This window comes from Piliocolobus tephrosceles, chromosome 3 (assembly GCF_002776525.5).
Source record: "Piliocolobus tephrosceles isolate RC106 chromosome 3, ASM277652v3, whole genome shotgun sequence".
Classification (NCBI taxonomy): domain Eukaryota; kingdom Metazoa; phylum Chordata; class Mammalia; order Primates; family Cercopithecidae; genus Piliocolobus; species Piliocolobus tephrosceles.
This window is the reverse complement of record NC_045436.1, coordinates 50,428,475-50,447,216: the sequence shown is the minus strand read 5'-3', so window position 1 is coordinate 50,447,216 and position 18,742 is coordinate 50,428,475. Positions and strand designations below refer to the sequence as shown.

The 18,742-nt window shown below is 38.6% G+C and overlaps 1 protein-coding gene and 1 non-coding gene across 17 annotated transcripts in view; one reads left to right on the top strand and one right to left on the bottom strand.

The window, feature by feature from the left end:
- The first annotated feature begins 3,738 nt into the window (after positions 1-3,738).
- LOC111551956 lies at positions 3,739-3,843 on the top strand. Its single transcript, XR_002734515.1, has one exon. It is a non-coding gene; the product is annotated as a U6 spliceosomal RNA (small nuclear RNA).
- A 2,317-nt stretch (positions 3,844-6,160) lies between these two features.
- Positions 6,161-18,742, bottom strand: part of ELF2 (E74 like ETS transcription factor 2) — a 129,224-nt gene continuing 116,642 nt past the window's right edge. For 10 of the 16 annotated variants that reach the window (XM_023226017.3, XM_023226019.3, XM_031935315.1 and 7 more), the window contains 4 exons: positions 15,930-16,016; positions 10,178-10,370; positions 8,629-8,979; positions 6,161-7,920 (listed from right to left, as the gene is read on the bottom strand). In XM_023226017.3, coding sequence (XP_023081785.1) covers positions 7,296-7,920; positions 8,629-8,979; positions 10,178-10,370; positions 15,930-16,016 — 1,256 coding nt within the window. In that variant the 3' untranslated portion in view covers positions 6,161-7,295. The remainder of the gene's footprint in view (positions 7,921-8,628; positions 8,980-10,177; positions 10,371-15,929; positions 16,017-18,742) is intronic. The other 6 variants (XM_031935314.1, XM_023226020.3, XM_031935316.1 and 3 more) reach the window with 1 other exon arrangement.

Below are 18,742 nucleotides of genomic sequence, written 5' to 3'. Positions count from 1 at the left end.
GAGTGGGTGGTAAACCTGCTGAGAACACCCAGCAAAGTTCTGCAATATTTTAAAATTCAGTTTGTGGGAAAGGATTATTACATGATAGAACACACTTATTCAGAAGCTAAGCTTGTTTCCCTCCCTGCAACCCCCACCCCCACTTTTTTTTGGATGGGAGTGAGTGGGGGTTCAGCCTAAAACTCAACTGGGAGTCAGAGGGTGAATTCTTTGCAGGTCTGCCACTGACTATCTGAACTGATGAGTCAAAAGTTTTCCTTCATTTGTAATAAAGGAATAATCTCTAAGTTTTCTTAAAATTCTGATTTGAATTTTAAATTCAAATCAGAATTACTGCTGCCACTGCCCAAAAATATTTGGGAATTTTTTTTTTTTTTTTTTTTTTTTACAAAGTCTCGCTCTGTCGCCCAGGCTGGAGTGCAGTGGCGCGACCTCAGCTCACTGCAAGCTCCGCCTCCCAGGTTCATGCCATTCTCCTGCCTCAGCCTCCCGAGGAGCTGGAACTACAGGTGCCCGCCACCACGGCCAGCTGTTTGTATTTTTAGTAGAGACGGGGTTTCATCATGTTAGCCAGGATGGTCTGATCTCCTGACCTCGTGATCCGCCCACCTCAGCCTCCCAAAGTGCTAGGATTACAGGCGTGAGCCACCACGGCCAGTGGGAAACTTTTTGGAACTGCTTCCATATGTTTTATGAAGCTCTTTAAAAAATTTGTGTCAATCTCATAGCCACATCTCCATTTGAACCAAATATGACATTAGCTTGATTCACATCACATTAACTTCAAATGACGCAGTTCTTTTTAAAACTAAAATCTTCAACAGGAAATTTGTCTCTATTAAATATATGTAAATTTTAGATTCTCTTCTAAAAAGCCATTTAAAAGTATTTTGAATGGTAACATTATTAGAATTAGCATATAGCTTTCCAGAGTAATTTCTTTGAAGAGACAAGGCACATTAACTTGGTGTACTGTTTCATAAGACTATATATAGAGTCATCCCAATTAAAGACATGTTAAATGTAAGAAAAAGGCTTTAGAATTGATAAAATACACAGTATGTAGGTTTTTAAAAAGCCATTTGTAATAATATATCTCAGACCACCTTTTTGCATTTTTGGAACACTTGGGTTGGAACACAGAACCCCAAATGTTAAAGCTTTCCTTATTGTAACTGTAAGGCAGTGGTTCTAAAATGTTGCTGCACAATGAAATCACTTAGAGATATTTTAAAAATAAAGATGCCTGGCTCCCTTTCCCAAACACTGATGTAATTGGTATCAAGTAGAAGCTAAGACACAGGCTTACGAAAAGCTTTCCAGGTATTTCTAATGTGAGGCAAAGTAACCACTGGATTCAAGTGAATTAGTGTCCTACAACTCAGAAATAATTTGGAGATTATATAGATTCGTATTTTTCCTTTTTGGGCAGTGACAGTATCACTTACCTGAAATAGACAAGTTTGTCAAAGTTAAGATACAACAGTGCAGGCCGGGTGTGATGGCTCACGCCTATAATGCCAGCACTTTGGGAAGCCAAGGCAGGTGGATCACCTGAGGTCAGGAGTTTGAGACCAGCCTGGCCAACATGGTGAAACCCCCTCTCTACTGAAAATATAAAAAATTAGCCGGGCGTGGTTGTGCATGCCTGTAATCCCAGCTACTCAGGAGGCTGAAGCAGGAGACTCATTTGAACCCAGGAGGCGGAGGTTGCAGTGAGCCAAGATGGCACCAGTGCACTCCAGCCTGGGCAACAGAGCGAGACTGACTCAAAAATTAAAGATTCTACAGTGCAATGGATGTGAACAATTATCGTGGGAGAAAGTAACTCTGCTGCTAGTTTACAGCCTATTTGTAATTCACAGCTTTGTCTTTGATATGCAGTATTTTGCATTAAGCAATTATGGGGGGCTTTTTTGGTTTTTTTTTTGAGATGGAGTCTCGCTTTGTCGCCCAGGCTGGAGTGCAGTGATGTGATTCGGCTCACTGCAACCTCCGCCTCTCAGGTTCAAGTGATTCTCCTGCCTCAGCCTCCTGAGTAGCTGGAATTACAGGCGCCTGCCACCATACCCTGCTAATTTTTTGTATTTTTAGTAGAGATAGGCTTTCACTGTGTTAGCCAGGATGGTCTCAATCTCCTAACCTCATGATCCACCTGCCTCGGCCTGCCAAAGTGCTGGGATTACAGGCACGAGCCACACGTCCGGCCAAGCAATTCTGTTTTACTTATATTTTCACTTTGGAAGCTGTGATGTACTGTTCTTTAGTCTTGAACCCAAAGCATTACTACTGAGTTGCAGTGTTCAGAAAGACAGTTGTGGGTGCTCAAATAAGTCTCCCTGCTGCATGTGAGTGTTTCAAAGGTTTGGAGGTGTGACGCAGATAGGAAGCAAATCAGTGCCCTTGTAAAGGGTGAGCACTATCTTACTCTACCATTAGGGCTGGCATCACAGTGTACTGAGTTCCTACAGAGTATGTTTTAATTATGGGGGACGGTGATTGTAACAAAGGGGTTGAAGACTAGATGAATCACAACCACTGAAGACTTGCAGTACTGTGAATGGTTAAAAGCTATAATAAAAGGAAAAGTTGCTTTGATAGCTGTGGAACTAAAGGGTTACTCTTGCCTCCCAAAAATAAAGTGCTCTGTAGTACCCTCATAAAAGTAGGATAGGAGACTTAAAGCAAAAGCATCATAGGAGACCTTATAAATAACCCCAAGGCCAAAATTTTGTCTTTAGCTTGTCTTATTAGAAATTAGACATGACTTGTTAATGTGATCAGAAATGCCAATGTACCAAGTGCCCCATCCCTTACATTCTGACTTCACCACCACACCTCACTGGAACTGCCCTCTCGTCAATTGGATCTCAGTGGCTTTTTCTTTAGCCTGATTTGTTTTGCCTTTCTTTTTGCACTTGATGTTGCCACCATATCTTGAAGTGTTACTTTATCTGTCATGTTTATTCTCTATGAATAGTCCTTGACTTCCGTTGCTGATGCTTTTTTTTCTCCCCCAACCTATCTTTATATACTTTACTCTTTCTAGACTTTAAGTTCAGAGCTCACTCACAGATCACTCCCCAACCTGAATGGTTTCCACGCCTATTTCAGAAACTTTTATTTTGATGTCTGTCACCTCATATCTCAGTAAATAAAACTGAACTCCAACGTAGGTGAAGGAGGAATGGGTTGTTCAGAAAGAAGCCATCAACGGATGGCTCATGAGGTATGAATGCCTAGAATATTTGGGAAAAAATGAAATACTATAGCCCAGGTAAGTCTAAGAGAGGAGTAGCAAGAAAATGAAGCTTGGGGAGATAGGCAGAGCCCAGATCAAAGGACTTTAATTGCTATGCTTAGGCATATCTTTTTAGCAAGAGATGCCACTGAAGAATCTGAAGCAATCACAAAGGTTTGTGAGTGATGAAAGCTGCATTTAGAAAGCTTTCAACTGGTAGCCTGGAGAATGGATTAGAAGGAAACTTGGTGAGACAAAGAAAGACAGGGAGGATGGAAGAGAAGGTATTTAGACGGTACCATGAGTAGAAATTTGGTTAACGATTAGAGGAGGTAAAGTATCTAGGATGGCCCCCAGGTTGCTTCTAGCATGAGTAATGGGTTGCTGGTATTATTTACTGGGCTAAGAGAAACAGATTTTGGAGGAAAGAGAGCTCAATTGGATACTCAGGAAGAAATAGCCAGTGGCAATTAGATAAACCCACCTAAGACAGAGTAGTGCCTGCTTCAGCAGCACATATCCTAATACTAGACCGATACAGAGATGAAACACAGCCCCTGTGCGAGGATGACACGCAATTCCATGAAGCATTCCAATGGAAACAAAAAAAAAAGTTGACAGCATCAAAGTCTAGGCTTTGATTTGGTAGTAAAAACCAAAGGCATGGGTGAGATAATCTAACAATTATGTTAGTGAAGTAATAATAGTAAACGTCCAATAAGAGTGTTTTCTATGTGCCAGACACTAGTTACAAATCCTTAATATATTAACTCATTTAATCCTTAAAACAATTCTATGAGGAAAAGAAGCCCATAGGCAGAAAGAACAAAGAAAAATAAAGTTGGTTAGGCAGGAAGTAAACATGGGAAACCAAATGAGTTTTGAGAAGTAGGCATGAGATTAAGTGAACCAAAGTGTCTGTTTAATTTGACAACTTGTTATTGGAGATCTCACGGAGAACTGTTTCTAAGCAAGAATTCAGACTGCAGGCTATTTGAAGAAAAAGAAGGCACAGAATGATAGGCTATTAATTGTTGGAGCAAGGAGACCAAGTAGGTGTGAAAGGGAGATGCTGAGTACAGGAGGAAGGGCACCTCCTTCCTGAGACAGGTGGTAAGGATGGATGTTGAAGTAAGTAAATCATCTGTAGCAAGGGGTCCAGGAATGGAGGGAATTCACAGCTCATGACCTGTATAGAGGTATACTGGTTATCTGGTGAGAAAGGTAGTGAAGGCTGGAATTGTTGCTGGAAAGTGACCTAAAGAATAAACTGATAGACTACTGATCATAATTTAAAGATCTAGTAAGGCTGGAAATGTAGTAGCATCAAGCCAAGGTTATGTGGGCTTTTTTCCCTCTAATAGACTGGACACAAAAAAGCAACTATAAATTATGTTGATTTATAGTCTGAAAGGGCTGAGATTAAAAGCCAAACATTAAAAGGGCAGGAAGGATGGGGGTGAGGCACATCATTGATAATTTCAGGGGTGAGGCATATCATTAATAATTTCAATCTGCAACATTCTGATCAGTATATACTGTCAATATGTATGTTTCCACGTCTAGACTTTTTTTTTCTTTGAGACAGAATCTCGCTGTCACCCAGGCTGGAGGGAATGCAGTGGCATCATCTTGGCTCACTGCAACCTCCACCTCCCAGATTCAAGAGATTCTTGTGCCTCAGACTCCTGAGGAGCTGGGATTACAGATATGCACCACCACTCCTGGATAATTTTTCTATTTTTAGTAGAGATGGGGTTTCACCATGTTGGCAAGGCTGGTCTCAAACTCTTGGCCTCAAGCAATCCACCCGCCTCGGCTCCCAAAGTGCTGGGATTACAGGCGTGAGCCACTGCACCTGGCCCCAGGTCTAGACTTTAGATGTGCTTATTATTAAAGAGAAAAAAATTTCCAGTAGAGTAGCAGAGGTAGCTAAATAGCCCTGGTTTAACCCTGTTAGAACCGATTAAGAATCCAGCATCGAAGGAAAGTCTTTAAGCATGTGACTTACATTCTCAGCAAATGTTCCCAAAATCAATAAATGTCTGACTCGAGTGTCTAATATGCTTAAGCACTTGGGGAGAGGGGTAGGTATAGCATAAAATAATTGTTGCTCTAAATGACTATTATGGAAGACATGACTAAACAAATGAAGTCACAGTGCAATAAACAAGATAATACACTTAAGTGCCAAAGCACTTAATATCAATTTTCAAACCTGAAATATTTTGGAAATGTTTTAAAAGGAGGTAGAATTTGAGAGTAACTCCCAAATGGGAAAAGAATCAAGTAGTTTTTCTTTGAGCTTTTGTATAAAAGTATCATCAACACATTTATGGAAAAGTTTAACAGATTACAAAGGGAACTGTTATAAACAATCTCTGACATAAGTAGTATGTGATCAAATGCACGAATAAAAGGCAAAAATATTAAGTATGATTTCATCTAAATTTCTAAAAGATGTAAAAATAGACACCTTTTCTTTGTAGTAGAAAAGAGCATTAAGATATGTAGTGACAGATAGTAGTGAAATTACATAGTTTATGTAATCCTTCAGATACCTTAACTTCCTAATCTGTAAAAGGGCTAGAAGAGTAATTGTTCTTTTTATCCACAAAAGGTCTGATTGTGAAACAAATGGTTTGAAGTGTTTTATAAATATAAATTCTTTAAGTGCAGCCAACTAAAATACTAAATTCATTATGTTAAGCAGAACATTATAGTTCATCATTACAACTAGAAAGAAACTGGCAACATGCAGGTATTTGCCAAATATTAATATAATGGAACAAAACAGAAGTAGAATTTCTTCATGCAGTAGTTGGGAAGGAGAAATAGAGATGTTTTATCACTTCTTAACTAAAACACGTCTATGCTGGCTTTTAAATATTGTTAAAAATATCACCAGAGACCAAAACAGAAGATAAATTTCATTTCTATATTTCAGAAAACCTACTTGAATACACTTTGAAACAAGAGTACAACAAAATAGAATATACTTCAAATGTTGAATATACAAACTATTATAGTTCAAATCTGAACACTGGTATTTCCCTCATAAACTTCAACTGAAAAAAAAAAAAAGAAAGAAAGAAAGAAAACTCCAGGTATTAGAGCTACCTGACAAAAACTCATGCTGAGCCTGAACTTCCAAGTGACAGCAGAACTGAAAATGATATGTCTGCACAAATGCCAGGGCTGAGTGACACAGGCATGTTACAGCAAAAGGCCAGAGCCAACTGTTAATCTGTCCACAATTAAGAAACTGACAGACTTAAACTACCATATAAAATGTTACATGTAAATTCTATAACAATACTGTGCTAGGTACAAGATTTTTAAAATTTTTCTTTTAATAAAAAAGCTTTACACAAACAAGCCATTAGCTTATTTCAAGAAAGAAAACTGAAAATTAGTCTAAGGCCTTTGTTTTAAATCAGCTTAAGCTATATGATATATATATATATGTGTGTGTGTATATATATATATATATATATATAAAAAATCGCACTAGATCTTTTTTTGCTATCCTCTTTCTGAAGTTTTTGGGATCCATTCTTCAATTCACATTCTAAAATACCTATATTAGCAGAGTCTTCACATAGCACCAGTTAAGTGAGAACTGTGCGAACACAGTAATAATTGCTGGTATGCATATAAAATGCATCAAAAATTGCTATATGTAACAATAAGATCACCCATCCCAACCCCTCCCACTGAAAACTATATAACCTCTTACAGAATGTTAGTGTTCCAAGTCTTAGTGTAACTTGATATCGTAGTGAGCTGCTTGGTCCCTTTCAATCCTTTTTCTTATTGATGGGTTCAGTTGTTTCCTACTGTAAGAGGCAGTTTTCTGTCAGCATCTCAATATGTAGTTCGTTTCCCACTGAAACATGGGATAGGTAATTTATTTCCAGTAAGTCTGATTGTTTTCGTATATGCATTAAAAATGTTTTTAAAGTCTTCTTTGACTTTTCTTGATGACTTCCCTTGCAAATGTTTATGTCAGTACTGCCACTAACAGCCTGAAGTCCATGGTGGAGCTGCTATTTTATTTCTCACATGTCACTAGTCCTTCTGTTTTCATAGTTACAGGAAGGGCAATAGCTGAAGGCGCACTGACAACCACTACGTGGGTCACTGTCTTATTTCCATCTGCCGGTTTTTCTTCTACTAGCTGCAAAGTTTTCACATCATGTTCTTGCTTTTTTGCCACTGCTTCCGATTTAACCTCTGGCCCCTTTATGACTGCACTGATAACTCGAGGAGGGGTCTGGCCAGATGCCTGCTGAGTAGGCATTGATAGTCTCATTACAGGTGTACCATGAGCTATTGAAACAGGGGTAAGTGCTCTCACAGCCAATGGAGTTCCAACAATGTTAATGCTTCCTGATCCAGTCAGATTTGACTTTGTCTGCAGTTGACACTGTGCAAGCTGTGTAGCTGGGATGGTAATAATTTTGGCAGGCTGCATGGTGATTTTGTCTCCATTTTCAGTAGAAGCTGGCATCACAGTAGGGATTGTCTGAATGACTACCTTTGGAGAGGTCGCTGTTGTTGGACTAGTGCTGGTTATTAATGGTGCACCTGCATTAACTGACTGAACTGCCACAGTTGAAATTTTCTGACCCAATGATGTCATTACAACAGGTACCTGCATTGCCACACGAACTGTCCTAGTACATTAGAAAGAAAAAAGCTGATTATATTTAATGCCAAATGAGAAAATAGGTCTCCTGAATAAAAGATGAATACAAATCCAGAATGTGTAAAACTAGTGCTCCCAAATTTTACAGAGGTACTGGCAATTCCTGATGTCTGACACAAATATATTTTAAAAACTAAAGCCTACACTAAGCTCCATCTATAAAACCATAAAAACCAATTCAGGTAATTTAAGACATCTACTTTTTTAATTTTTTTTGGAGATAAGGTCTCCAAAAGGTCTCTCGCCTAGGCTGGAGTACAGTGGTGCAATCTTAGCTCACTACAACCTCCAACTCCTAAGCTCAAGTGATTCTTCTGCCTTAGCTTCCTGAGTAGTTAGGACTACAGGTATGTGCCACCATGCTCAGCAATTTTTTATTTTTATTTTATAGAGAGGAGGTCTATGTTGCCAAAGCTTGTGTTGACCTCCTGTCCTCAAGCAATCCTCCTGCCTTGGCCTCCCAAAGTGCTAGGATTATAGGTGTGAGTCACTGAACCCAGCAAGACATCCACTTTAACAACAATAAAAAATATAATTAAAATATCAAGCACTTTTCAAAGTCCTGACAACACTGGGTTCTTAGAACACTAATATTAAGCAAAGGGACATTTCGCTTTCACCAAGGAGACTTTTTAAAAAAGTAAATACATTATAACTAATGGTTTGCCTCACTTACCTTGGAGCTGCTGTTGCTGACACAGATGCATTAGTAGTAGGAGACCTGGATGAAGCATCGTGCCCAGGGGAAGTGATATTCACAACTCTAGCAACACCCTTCTCTGCTCTGGAGCAGTTTATAGGGGATGAATTTTTCCCACTGCGAACAGACGATGCTGCTTTCAGGAGACTTTCTGCAGACAGTGACACTCGTTCTAATGATTTTTCATCAGTAGCTCCTGCTAAATCTTCATTACAGGTTTCACTTTTGTCATCATCTATGACCACTATGTTTTTGGGCATATCCTTGAACTGATATACAAGCCTCTGTCCTTCAACCTTTGCAAGAATTCCCCTTTGGTAGTAGTATCTGTAAGGGGAAAATGTACCAAATGAATCAAGTATATTATTTCTCCACCCTACTCTACCTCCACCAAAAAGACTATGTACAGTGCATACTAACAGAAACATTCCCTTATCCCTAATAACAGATGAGAAAAAAACAAACTCTTACTGCCTAGACTGCTCAAAAGGTTACAAATTTAGAGTAGGAATCAGGTTGGAACCTGGCGCCAACGTCCTACAAACTTAAGATCTATAAAGTAGCTGAAAGTTCATTCTTTTTCTTAAAAGAAATAATTTACCTTACCATTGAGTATTTTACTATACTGACACTGGTAGAAATTCTTTTCTGATTTACACAGGTTATAAAAACAAACTGATATTACTGGAAAAATTATCTAAGCCACACTTAAACTTAGTAGAGATTTGCGAATACTGTCACATAAACCACGTGTTCACTTAAAAACACCTTTAATTAGAAGAAGCTATGTACTTTCCAATGAAAGAATTTTGTGGGTTTATCAAACTGATAATTCTTTTTTTTTTTTTTTTTTTTTTTGAGACGGAGTCTCATTCTGTCGCCCAGGCTGGAGTGCAATGGGACAATCTTGACTCACTGCAACCTCTGCTTCCTGGGTTCAAGCGATTCTCTTACCTCAGCCTCCTGAATAGCTGGGATTACAGGTGAGCACCACCACACCCGGCTAATTTTTGTATTTTTAGTAGAGATGGGGTTTCCCCACGTTGGCCAGGCTGGTCTTGAATTCCTGACCTCAAGTGATCCACCCGCCTCAGCCTCCCAAAGTGCTGGGATTATAGGCATGAGCCACCATGCCCGGCCAAACTGACAAAACTTAAATTTTCCTATCAATATAAATCCATTTATAACAAACTTCTAAAAACTAAAATACAAATTAACTTTAGGAACCATAATCGGTTTAGGCTTAATTTTTTTTAAGCCTACAACTTCACAATTTCTATTAAGAAACAGTCCTAAGTACAAAAGCACATTTTCTGCAAAAATGAATTTTCCAATTATGTTAAAATTGTAAGCATGTAGACCAAACTCCTATCTCCCCATCTAGTTCCAAATCTAAGATGCTCCTCTAGAATATCCCCCAAAGTTAAAAGTTGTAAAGGATTTTCAGCTTCTCTTTAAACAGCTAATAGACAATATAAAGAAATACATAAATTTTGTGTGAATACTAGCTCATTTGCATTTTTACCTCAAAGCTCGTCCCATGGTTTCATAGTTCATGTCTGGTTTGTTCTTATGCTTTCCCCAAAGCTTAGAGACAGCCTTTGAATCCACCAGCTTGAATATGCCTTTTTCTCTCTGAGTCCATTTAATATACCTGGGACAAGTATTTTTATCTTGAAGTAGATCTAAAAGAAACTCCCACAAATAGGTTGTGTTTCCTTTAAAAACAATGACAGACATTGATTACAAATTCATTAACATAATTAAATACATAATTAAAAGCAAATAAAGTGTCCTTCATCGTAACTTAAAAATCCTGAATATACTTGTTTCTACATTTTTTTTTTTTTTTTTTTGGAGACGGAGACTTGCTCTGTCATCTAGGCTGGAGTGCAGTGGCACAATGTTGGCTTGCTGCAACCTCCACCTCCCAGGTTCAAGCGATTCTCCTGCCTCAGCCTCCCGAGTAGCTGGGATTACAGACACATTCCACCACACTGGGCTAATTTTTGTATTTTTAGTAGAGACAGGGTTTCACCATGTTTGCCAGGCTGGTCTTGAACTTCTGACCTCAGGTGATCCGCCCGCCTAGGCTCCCCAAATTCTGGGATTACAGGTGTGAGCCACTGTGTCCAGCCTGTTTCCACTTTTAAAAAATGGTATCCCCTACGTATGCTTACAGTTACGATGCTAAAATACAGATTTTGGCATCTGTACTATTACATATCACCCTATCCTCGATTTTGAGTTCAGTAAAGGCAAAGGCATAATTGCTTAGGCAAAGTTAACCTGAATTAAACAGAATCAAATTTATTAGTTTATACAGATTTAAACTCTAAATAAAATAAATTTGTTTACACCTTTATCATATGATAAGCCTAAATTCCATGATCAAAATTCATCAAAAGGTACTTAGTAATTTTGTTGGATAGGCAAGCAAAATGCAATGAAATGTGTAAAACTTTTAGGCATCAGACCTAGGATCTTTTTGTAAGAAACTTACTTTTCTTTGATTCACCTACAGGCATGAACTCGGAGGTATATATATTATAAGTGCAAACTACCCTCAACCCTTTAAGCATTTTCTTATCATTTTCCTCTGTACTACCAGTCAATTAAGACTTGATAGCAAAGAACATTACTGTTGGCTGGGTGTGGTGGCTCACGCCTGTAATCCCAGCACTTTGGGAGGCTGGGAGGCGGGCGTATCACCTGAGGTCAGGAGTTCGAGACCAGCCTGGCCAACATGGTGAAACCCCATCTCTATTAAAAGTATAAAAATTAGCTGAGCATGGTGGCGTGCACCTGTAATCCCAGTTACTTGGGAGGCTGAGACACGAGAATCGCTTGGACCCAGGAAGCAGAGGTCACAGTGAGCCGAGATCATACCACTGTACTCCAGCCTGGGTGACAGAGTGAAACCCTGTCTCAGGAAAAAGAAAAAAAAAAAAAAAAACATTACTGCCTCTAAAAACAGATTGAAAAAAAAATTTCTAATCGCTTTCTACTGATTACACCCAGTAGATGGAAGATAATATTTAAAGGATTTCATTGTCTATACTTGTATCTTAAAATCTGAGGTCCTAAAATGGAAAAATATGGTAATTCCTTAAAACTAGTCAAGTATTCATCAAATGTTAACTATAACATTAGCTCTGGATCACACTGCTAGAAAAATTTTAAAATGAGGAAATATTAGAATATTTCTGCAGAAGAAAATGCTTATTCATCACATATCATGCTTAAGGAGATGAATTTAAAACTTGGTCCCTGCCTCAAGGAATTTATAATTTAGTTGAGAAGGGAAAAGAAAGCAGATGACAAGTTAAACAACAATGCAAGAAATAAATAACAATTTGAAACAATATAAGGTCTATCACAAAGCAATGCATAATTAACTATATCCCAAATAATCATAGAAAATAATGTCTGTGGGATTCCAGGAGTGAAAATAAAGTGGACTGAGAGGCCATCATGAAGTCTTGGAAGATGGCTAGGATGTACATAAAAGAACGAAAAGGAATCTGGGTAAGTAAAATTAAAAAATTAATCCCAAAAGGAAGAAAGTATCACACTCTTTTTTCCCTTATTAAGGAGTGGAGAGTAGTGGGCAGCGGTCATGAGAAGAGGCTTTTCAGGTTGTTTTTATTTTATTCCCTTCATAACCTCTAGATGCCAAATTCTTATTAATAGAAGAACAGAAGCCTGGGCATGGTGGCTCACGCCTGTAATCCCAGCACTTTGGGAGGCCAAGGTGGGCAGATCACCTGAGGTCAGGAGTTCATGACCAGCCTGGCCAACATGGTGAAACCCTATCTCTACAAAAATATAAAAATTAGCCAGACATGATGGCAGGTGCCTGTAATCCCAACTACTTGTGAGGCAAAGGCAGGAAAATCACTTGAACCTGGGAGGCGGATGTTGCAGTGAGCAGAGATCACACCACTGCACTCCAGCCTGAGCAACAGAACGAGACTCCGTCTCAAGAAAAAAAGAAAAGAGTCCTGAAACGGCCACCACTACCCCAACACCTTCAATCAAAATACTGATGTTTTTTCTCTAGCATTTCACTTTCACTGTGGCTTTCCCTGAAAATCCAGTAAATTCATTAATAACGCAGAGTTGAGCCCATTATGCATCTGTTGACCTAAAAAAGCTGACCTTTGGCCAGGCGTGGTGGCTCACACCTGTAATTCAGCACTTTGGGAGGCCAAGGCGGGCGGATCACCTGAGGTCGGGAGTTTGAGACCAGCCTGACCAACATGGAGAAACCCCATCTCTACTAAAAATATAAAAATTAGCCGGGCGTGGTGCCACATGCCTGTAACCCCAGCTACTTGGGAGGCTGAGGCAGGAGCATCACTTGACCCCAGGCGGCAGAGGTTGCGGTGAACTGAGATCGCGCCATTGCACTCCAGGCTGGGCAACAAGAGCTAAAATCCATCTCAAAAAAAAAAGCTGACTTTCAACTTCACAATGTTACATTTGTATCTCTAGGACTCTATTACATCAGCATCACTACCTAAAAACTATTAAAACAAACCATGTATAAACTTCAGTTACATAAAAATGTGTAGCTGGGGCATTTTTATTTTGTTCACATAGTAGTAAGTGTGAGTAAAAATTTTATTCTGGAAGAAATTTTTGTGTAACATAGACAATGCCTTGCACATAAGATATCTGAATGTTTCCATGTTTTGAATTAAACTCATCAAAAGCCCTCAGATTATCTTTAAATACTCACTGCACCCATGTTGCCATCCCCAAGTTAAAATGAACAATTCTAAGGAGGCCAAGGCTGAAGGATCACTTGAGCCTAGGAGTATGAGAATAGCCTAGGCAACATAGGGTGACTCGTCTCTACAAAAAATTTTTAAATTAGCCAGACATGGTGGTATGTGCCTGTGGTCCTAGCTACTTGGAAGGCTGAGGCAGAAGAATACTTTAGCCTGAGAGGTTGAGGCTGCAGTGAGTCATGATCGATCATGTCACTATATTCCAGCCTGGGTGACAAGAGTGAGACCCTGTCTCTAAAGAAAAAAATTATTAAAAATTCTATTTCTGATTTTAGGGAAAACAGGATTCAGAAAGAGAAGCTTTCTTTACCAGGTAACAAGGAATTTGCCTATGACAAATATTATTATCACAATTTTACAGAAGAAAAAACACTGGCTGGATTTTGAATATAGGTTTGACTGTAATAGCTTTAATTAATTACATTATAACACACTGCCTCAAATTTAATACAAGACTGAAATTGTAATGAGATATGATTTAAATTGGTAAAAACTGGTCACAGAGTTTTTCTCCAGCGTTAAGCAAAAGATGTTCGAGTATAAGTGATACCACTGAGGATAAGAATTATTTAAAAGACAACAGTAGTAACTGTATATTTATAGTTCAGTTTTCTAATATTTACTGCTATGTTACCTTTTAAAGTTTTCAATATAAATTAAAAGAGGAAACCTAAGATGTTAGAAGTGTACAACAACCAAAAACAAACAAGGAAATAAGAAAAGTATCCTAAGCCTCTCCCAAATTGGGTCACCAGTTCCTGAATAAGTGTTCAATGTCACTTTTTTTTTTTTTTTTTGGCCTATCAAAATACCAAATTTCTTGGAAGGCTTACTGGAGACAATTTTTTTTTTTAAACTATACTTAATTTCTGTTTTAATTATTTAAAATTATTAACTCAAACCACCTAATAAGGACAGAATAAATTTAAATATATTAATGTAAAATTTATCCAACTATTGAATATTGGTCTGAAAACACTTATTCATGAAAGTGATAAATTTTTGGTTATCAGACTGGCAGACAGAATACATCTAAAACCACTACTGAAATGATACTTTATCTGTCAGAATCTGAGTGACAAGAAAATTAAAGGCCAGGTATGGTGGCTCATGCCTATAATCCCAACATTTTGGGAGGCCAATATGGGAGGATCACTTGAGGCCAGGGCAAAATAGGGACATCCTGTTTCTACAGAAGATTTTAAAATAAAATTTTAAAAAAGATAATAAAAAAGTAATAAAAATAATATTAAAAAGAAATGTTACTTGAAATCATCTTACTCGACAAATTAAGAAAGCACAGAATGGGGGAGGTTTGGTGCTGTTTTTATCTTTAATCAGGATACACGAATTCTAAAGCAAAAATAGGCAAGGGGCAGTGGCTCATGCTTATAATCTCAGCACTCTGGGAGTGTGAAGCCGGAGGATCTCTTAAAGCCAGAAGTTCGAGACGTGCCTGGGCAACAAAGCATGAGACCCCATCTCTTAAAAAAGCAAACAAAAAAAATCAGCTGGGTGCGGTGGTGTGTGCATGTAGTCCCAGCTACTTGGGAGGCTATAAGCAGAGTAGTACAAGGCTGCAGTAAGCTACGGTCATGCCACTGCATTCCAGCCCTGTCTGTAAAAGTCAGTCAATAAATAAGCAAAAACATGGTTTTGTTCTGAATTGTGACTGATGTGACTGAAATTTGTTGACTGGAAAATTAAAATTTAGCTTGCCTTGAATTCTTGCATTGCTTCTAAACAGTTAAGAAGTTATGTATCAGGCTAGGTGCAGTGGCTCATGCCTGTAGTCCCAGCACTTTCAGAGGCTGAGGCGGAAGGATCACTTGAGCCTAGGAGTTTAAGACCTGCCTGGGTGACATAGTAAGACCTCATCTCTACAAAAAACTAAAAAAAAAAAAAAAAAAAAACTAAAAAAAAAAAAAAAAAAAAAAAAAAAAAAAAGTGGTCCCAGCAACTCAGAAGGCGAGGCAGGAAGATTGCTTAAGCCCAGGAGGTCAAGGCTGCAGTAAGCCATGATCACACCACCACACACCAGCCTGGGCAACTGAGCAAGACACTGTCTCACAAAAATAATAAAAGAAAGAAATTATCTATTAGAAACAAGGCTTAGTTGTAAACCCCTTTGAATTATGGGTAGCTATATATAAGGATGGGTGCTATTATACATACACATAACCCCTAAGTCAAATGGTTCTTAAGGAGAATATGTATCAGACATCCTTAGGACTTTTTCCAAAAGTCCCTATATCCCCCATGATACAACTATGGCTACAGAATCTCTGTGGTGTAGGAACTAGGTAAAGGTATTTTGAAACAGCTCCCCCCATGATGCTGATACATCCCTTATTAAGAACTATTACCAACGACAGTATTCTTATATGTGCATGTACTAGAAATAATTTTCTTACAAATGCAAAAATGTCACCTAACTGAAAAAAAATCATCTCACTTCCAAAGCAACCCTCCCCACATTACCTTTTCCTTCTCTCGGTTTCTTCTTTATACCTAACTCAGGAGACCCATTGGAAATTGGTGATTGCTGGGTCTTTGGTTTACGGCCAACTGAAAAAATAAGATATTGAAACCATACATTGAAAACAAGAAAAATATGAGAGGCACGATTAGCAGACTTTCTGATTACACGTTATTCATTTAAATGGACACTAATTTGTAGATAAATATACTCTGTATGAAAAGCTGCTTCTAAAAGGAGTATTAAAAACACTTCTGTATTTTAGATTACAGCAGTAAGTAGTAATCTCTGTCATATACATTGTCAGAGCCTCGATTGCCATATACATTGGCAGAGCCTTGATTTGCCAATCTTTTTTTTTTTTCTCTTTTTTTTGAGATGGAATCTTGCTCTGTCGCCCAGGCTAGAGTGCAGTGGCACGATCTCGGCTCACTGCAACCTCTGCCTCCCAGGTTCAAGCAATTCTCCTGCCTCAGTCTCCCAAGTAGCTGGGACTACAGGCGCCCGCTACCACGTCCAGCCAATTTTTTGTATTTTTAGTAGAGACGGGGTTTCACCGTATTAGCCAGATGGTCTCGATCTCCTGACGTCGTGATCCGTCCGCCTTGGCCTCCCAAAGTGCTGGGATTACAGGCATGAGCCACCATACATGGCCTTGCCAACCTTTTATATTAGTATAGCAATAGAAACAAATCCTAGTAAAAACTTAATTTGTTTTCTGTTCTATAGGATTGGGAGAAACAGCTTTAGCAACTTATTGCAGAAGATCTGATAATTTGCAAAGCCCTTTGAACTCAAATGAGGAAAAGTAAAAAATATCAAACACTCTCTACTGCTCTGGATCAGTTAATTCACCAGAATGTAAGCATAAGTGTTTCAATTTCCCCACTTCCACATGCAGATACATTACAAGGGTAAAAAAACTTCCAAGTTATTTTTTATGTCTAACAAAGGTTTGGGTCCTTCCCTTTTGTTCCTCCTCATTTTTGCCATAAGGCTCTCTCAGATAGACTAGCATCCACAATGAATAGAAAAAGTAAGGGCTATATACTTTTCTACATGAAAGAGGATTAAGCCTGAATGAGCTACATTCAATCCTGAGCACAGATGGATGAACACTGCCAGGTGAGAGGCAGACTCAAGAAATAAATTGGAAATACTTAAGTATGCTGTATTTTAAAATCAAATACACACACACACACACACACACTTTTCTTTTTAAGAGATGGAGTCTCACTCTGTCACCCAGACTGGAGTGCAGTGGTGCGAACATGGCTCACTACAGCCTGGGTTCAAGCAATCCTCCCGCCTCAGCCCCTTAAGTAGCTGGGACTAACGCATGCACCACCACGCCCGGCTAATCTTTATATTTTTTTGTAGAGACGGCTTTTACCATGTTGCCCAGGCTGGTCTTGAACTCCTGAGCTCAGGCAATCTGCCCGCCTCAGCCTCCCAAAGTGCTGGGATTACAGACACGATCAAATATATTATTACTGATTTGGTGATTGTTCTACATCTGAGATTTCTGATGTCACTCTATTCTTCATTAGCAAACATTAGATTAATTATATTAATCTATATAATTAATTATATAAAGAGCTAATTAAAGCATTTGAACATCTGTATTTCAAAATGCACAGATATACTTTAGAATTCTGGTAATTCTAATCAAGAAGTCTGTTTGTAACAAAAAATAAAACAGAAAGTTCACTGGTCTCTGTTAGAATATAGCTTAATTACTCAATTTAAATAATATTTATACATATGAATCCGACAGTAATAAAACTAACATCTTCAGCATCTCCTAAATTCTAGCAGAAAAGCCCAATTTAGTAGACAAGTTAGTGCAAAAAGGTTTAATTTATTTTCTCATAAAGTGGCACGTCCAAAGTCATGTTCCTTGATAAATTTCCTCCGTAGGAAAATGGGTTCTATATTCATATTAACTTTTAGAACACCATATGCTATCTTCTCTTGGAAGATAGCAAGACACAATATACATTAGTATATTAAAGGATCTCAAAAAAAAAAAGAGGGACTGCTATTAAAAAATAACCTATCTAAGTTTGCATATCCCAAATGTACTTAACCACAAAAATATAAATAATGAGGCTCTTACTCTTCATTGTCTCCCTTACGGTAATAAGTACAGACAGAATGGTTACATGTTATTTTTTTTTTTTTTTCTTTGAGACAGGGTCTCACTCTGTCACCCAGGCTGGAATGCAGTGGCACGATTATGGCTCACTGTAGCCTCCCAGGCTTAAGCGATCCTCCTGCCTCAGCCTCCCGAGTAGCTAGGACTACAAGCATGTGCCACCATACCTGGCTAATTTTTTTTAATTCCTTGAGATGAAGTCTCACTATGTTGCTCAGGCTGGTCTTAAACTCCTGAGCTCAAACAATCCTCCTGCCTCAGCCTCCCAAAGTGCTGGAATTACAGGCGTGAGCCACCACACCAGGCATGTAATTTTTAAATGGTCATTAAGAGCTTTCACAGAAATAAATAGAATTGTATTAAATTGGCATTCCTAGTTTATAGAATATCACATCCTGGCTCCCTACATGGCCCCCGTTTTTCATGGTCTTTTCCATCTTCCTTTAAATGTGTGTGGGTTGTTTTTTTGTTTGTTTGTTTGTTTTGAAACAGAGTCTTACTCTGTCACCCAGGCTGCAGTACACTGGTGTAATCTCAGCTCACTACAACCTCTACCTCTCAGGTTCAAGCGATTCTTCTGCCTCAGCCTCCTGAATAGCTAGGACTATAGGCATGCAACACCACGGTCGGCTAATTTTTGCATTTTTAGTAGAGACA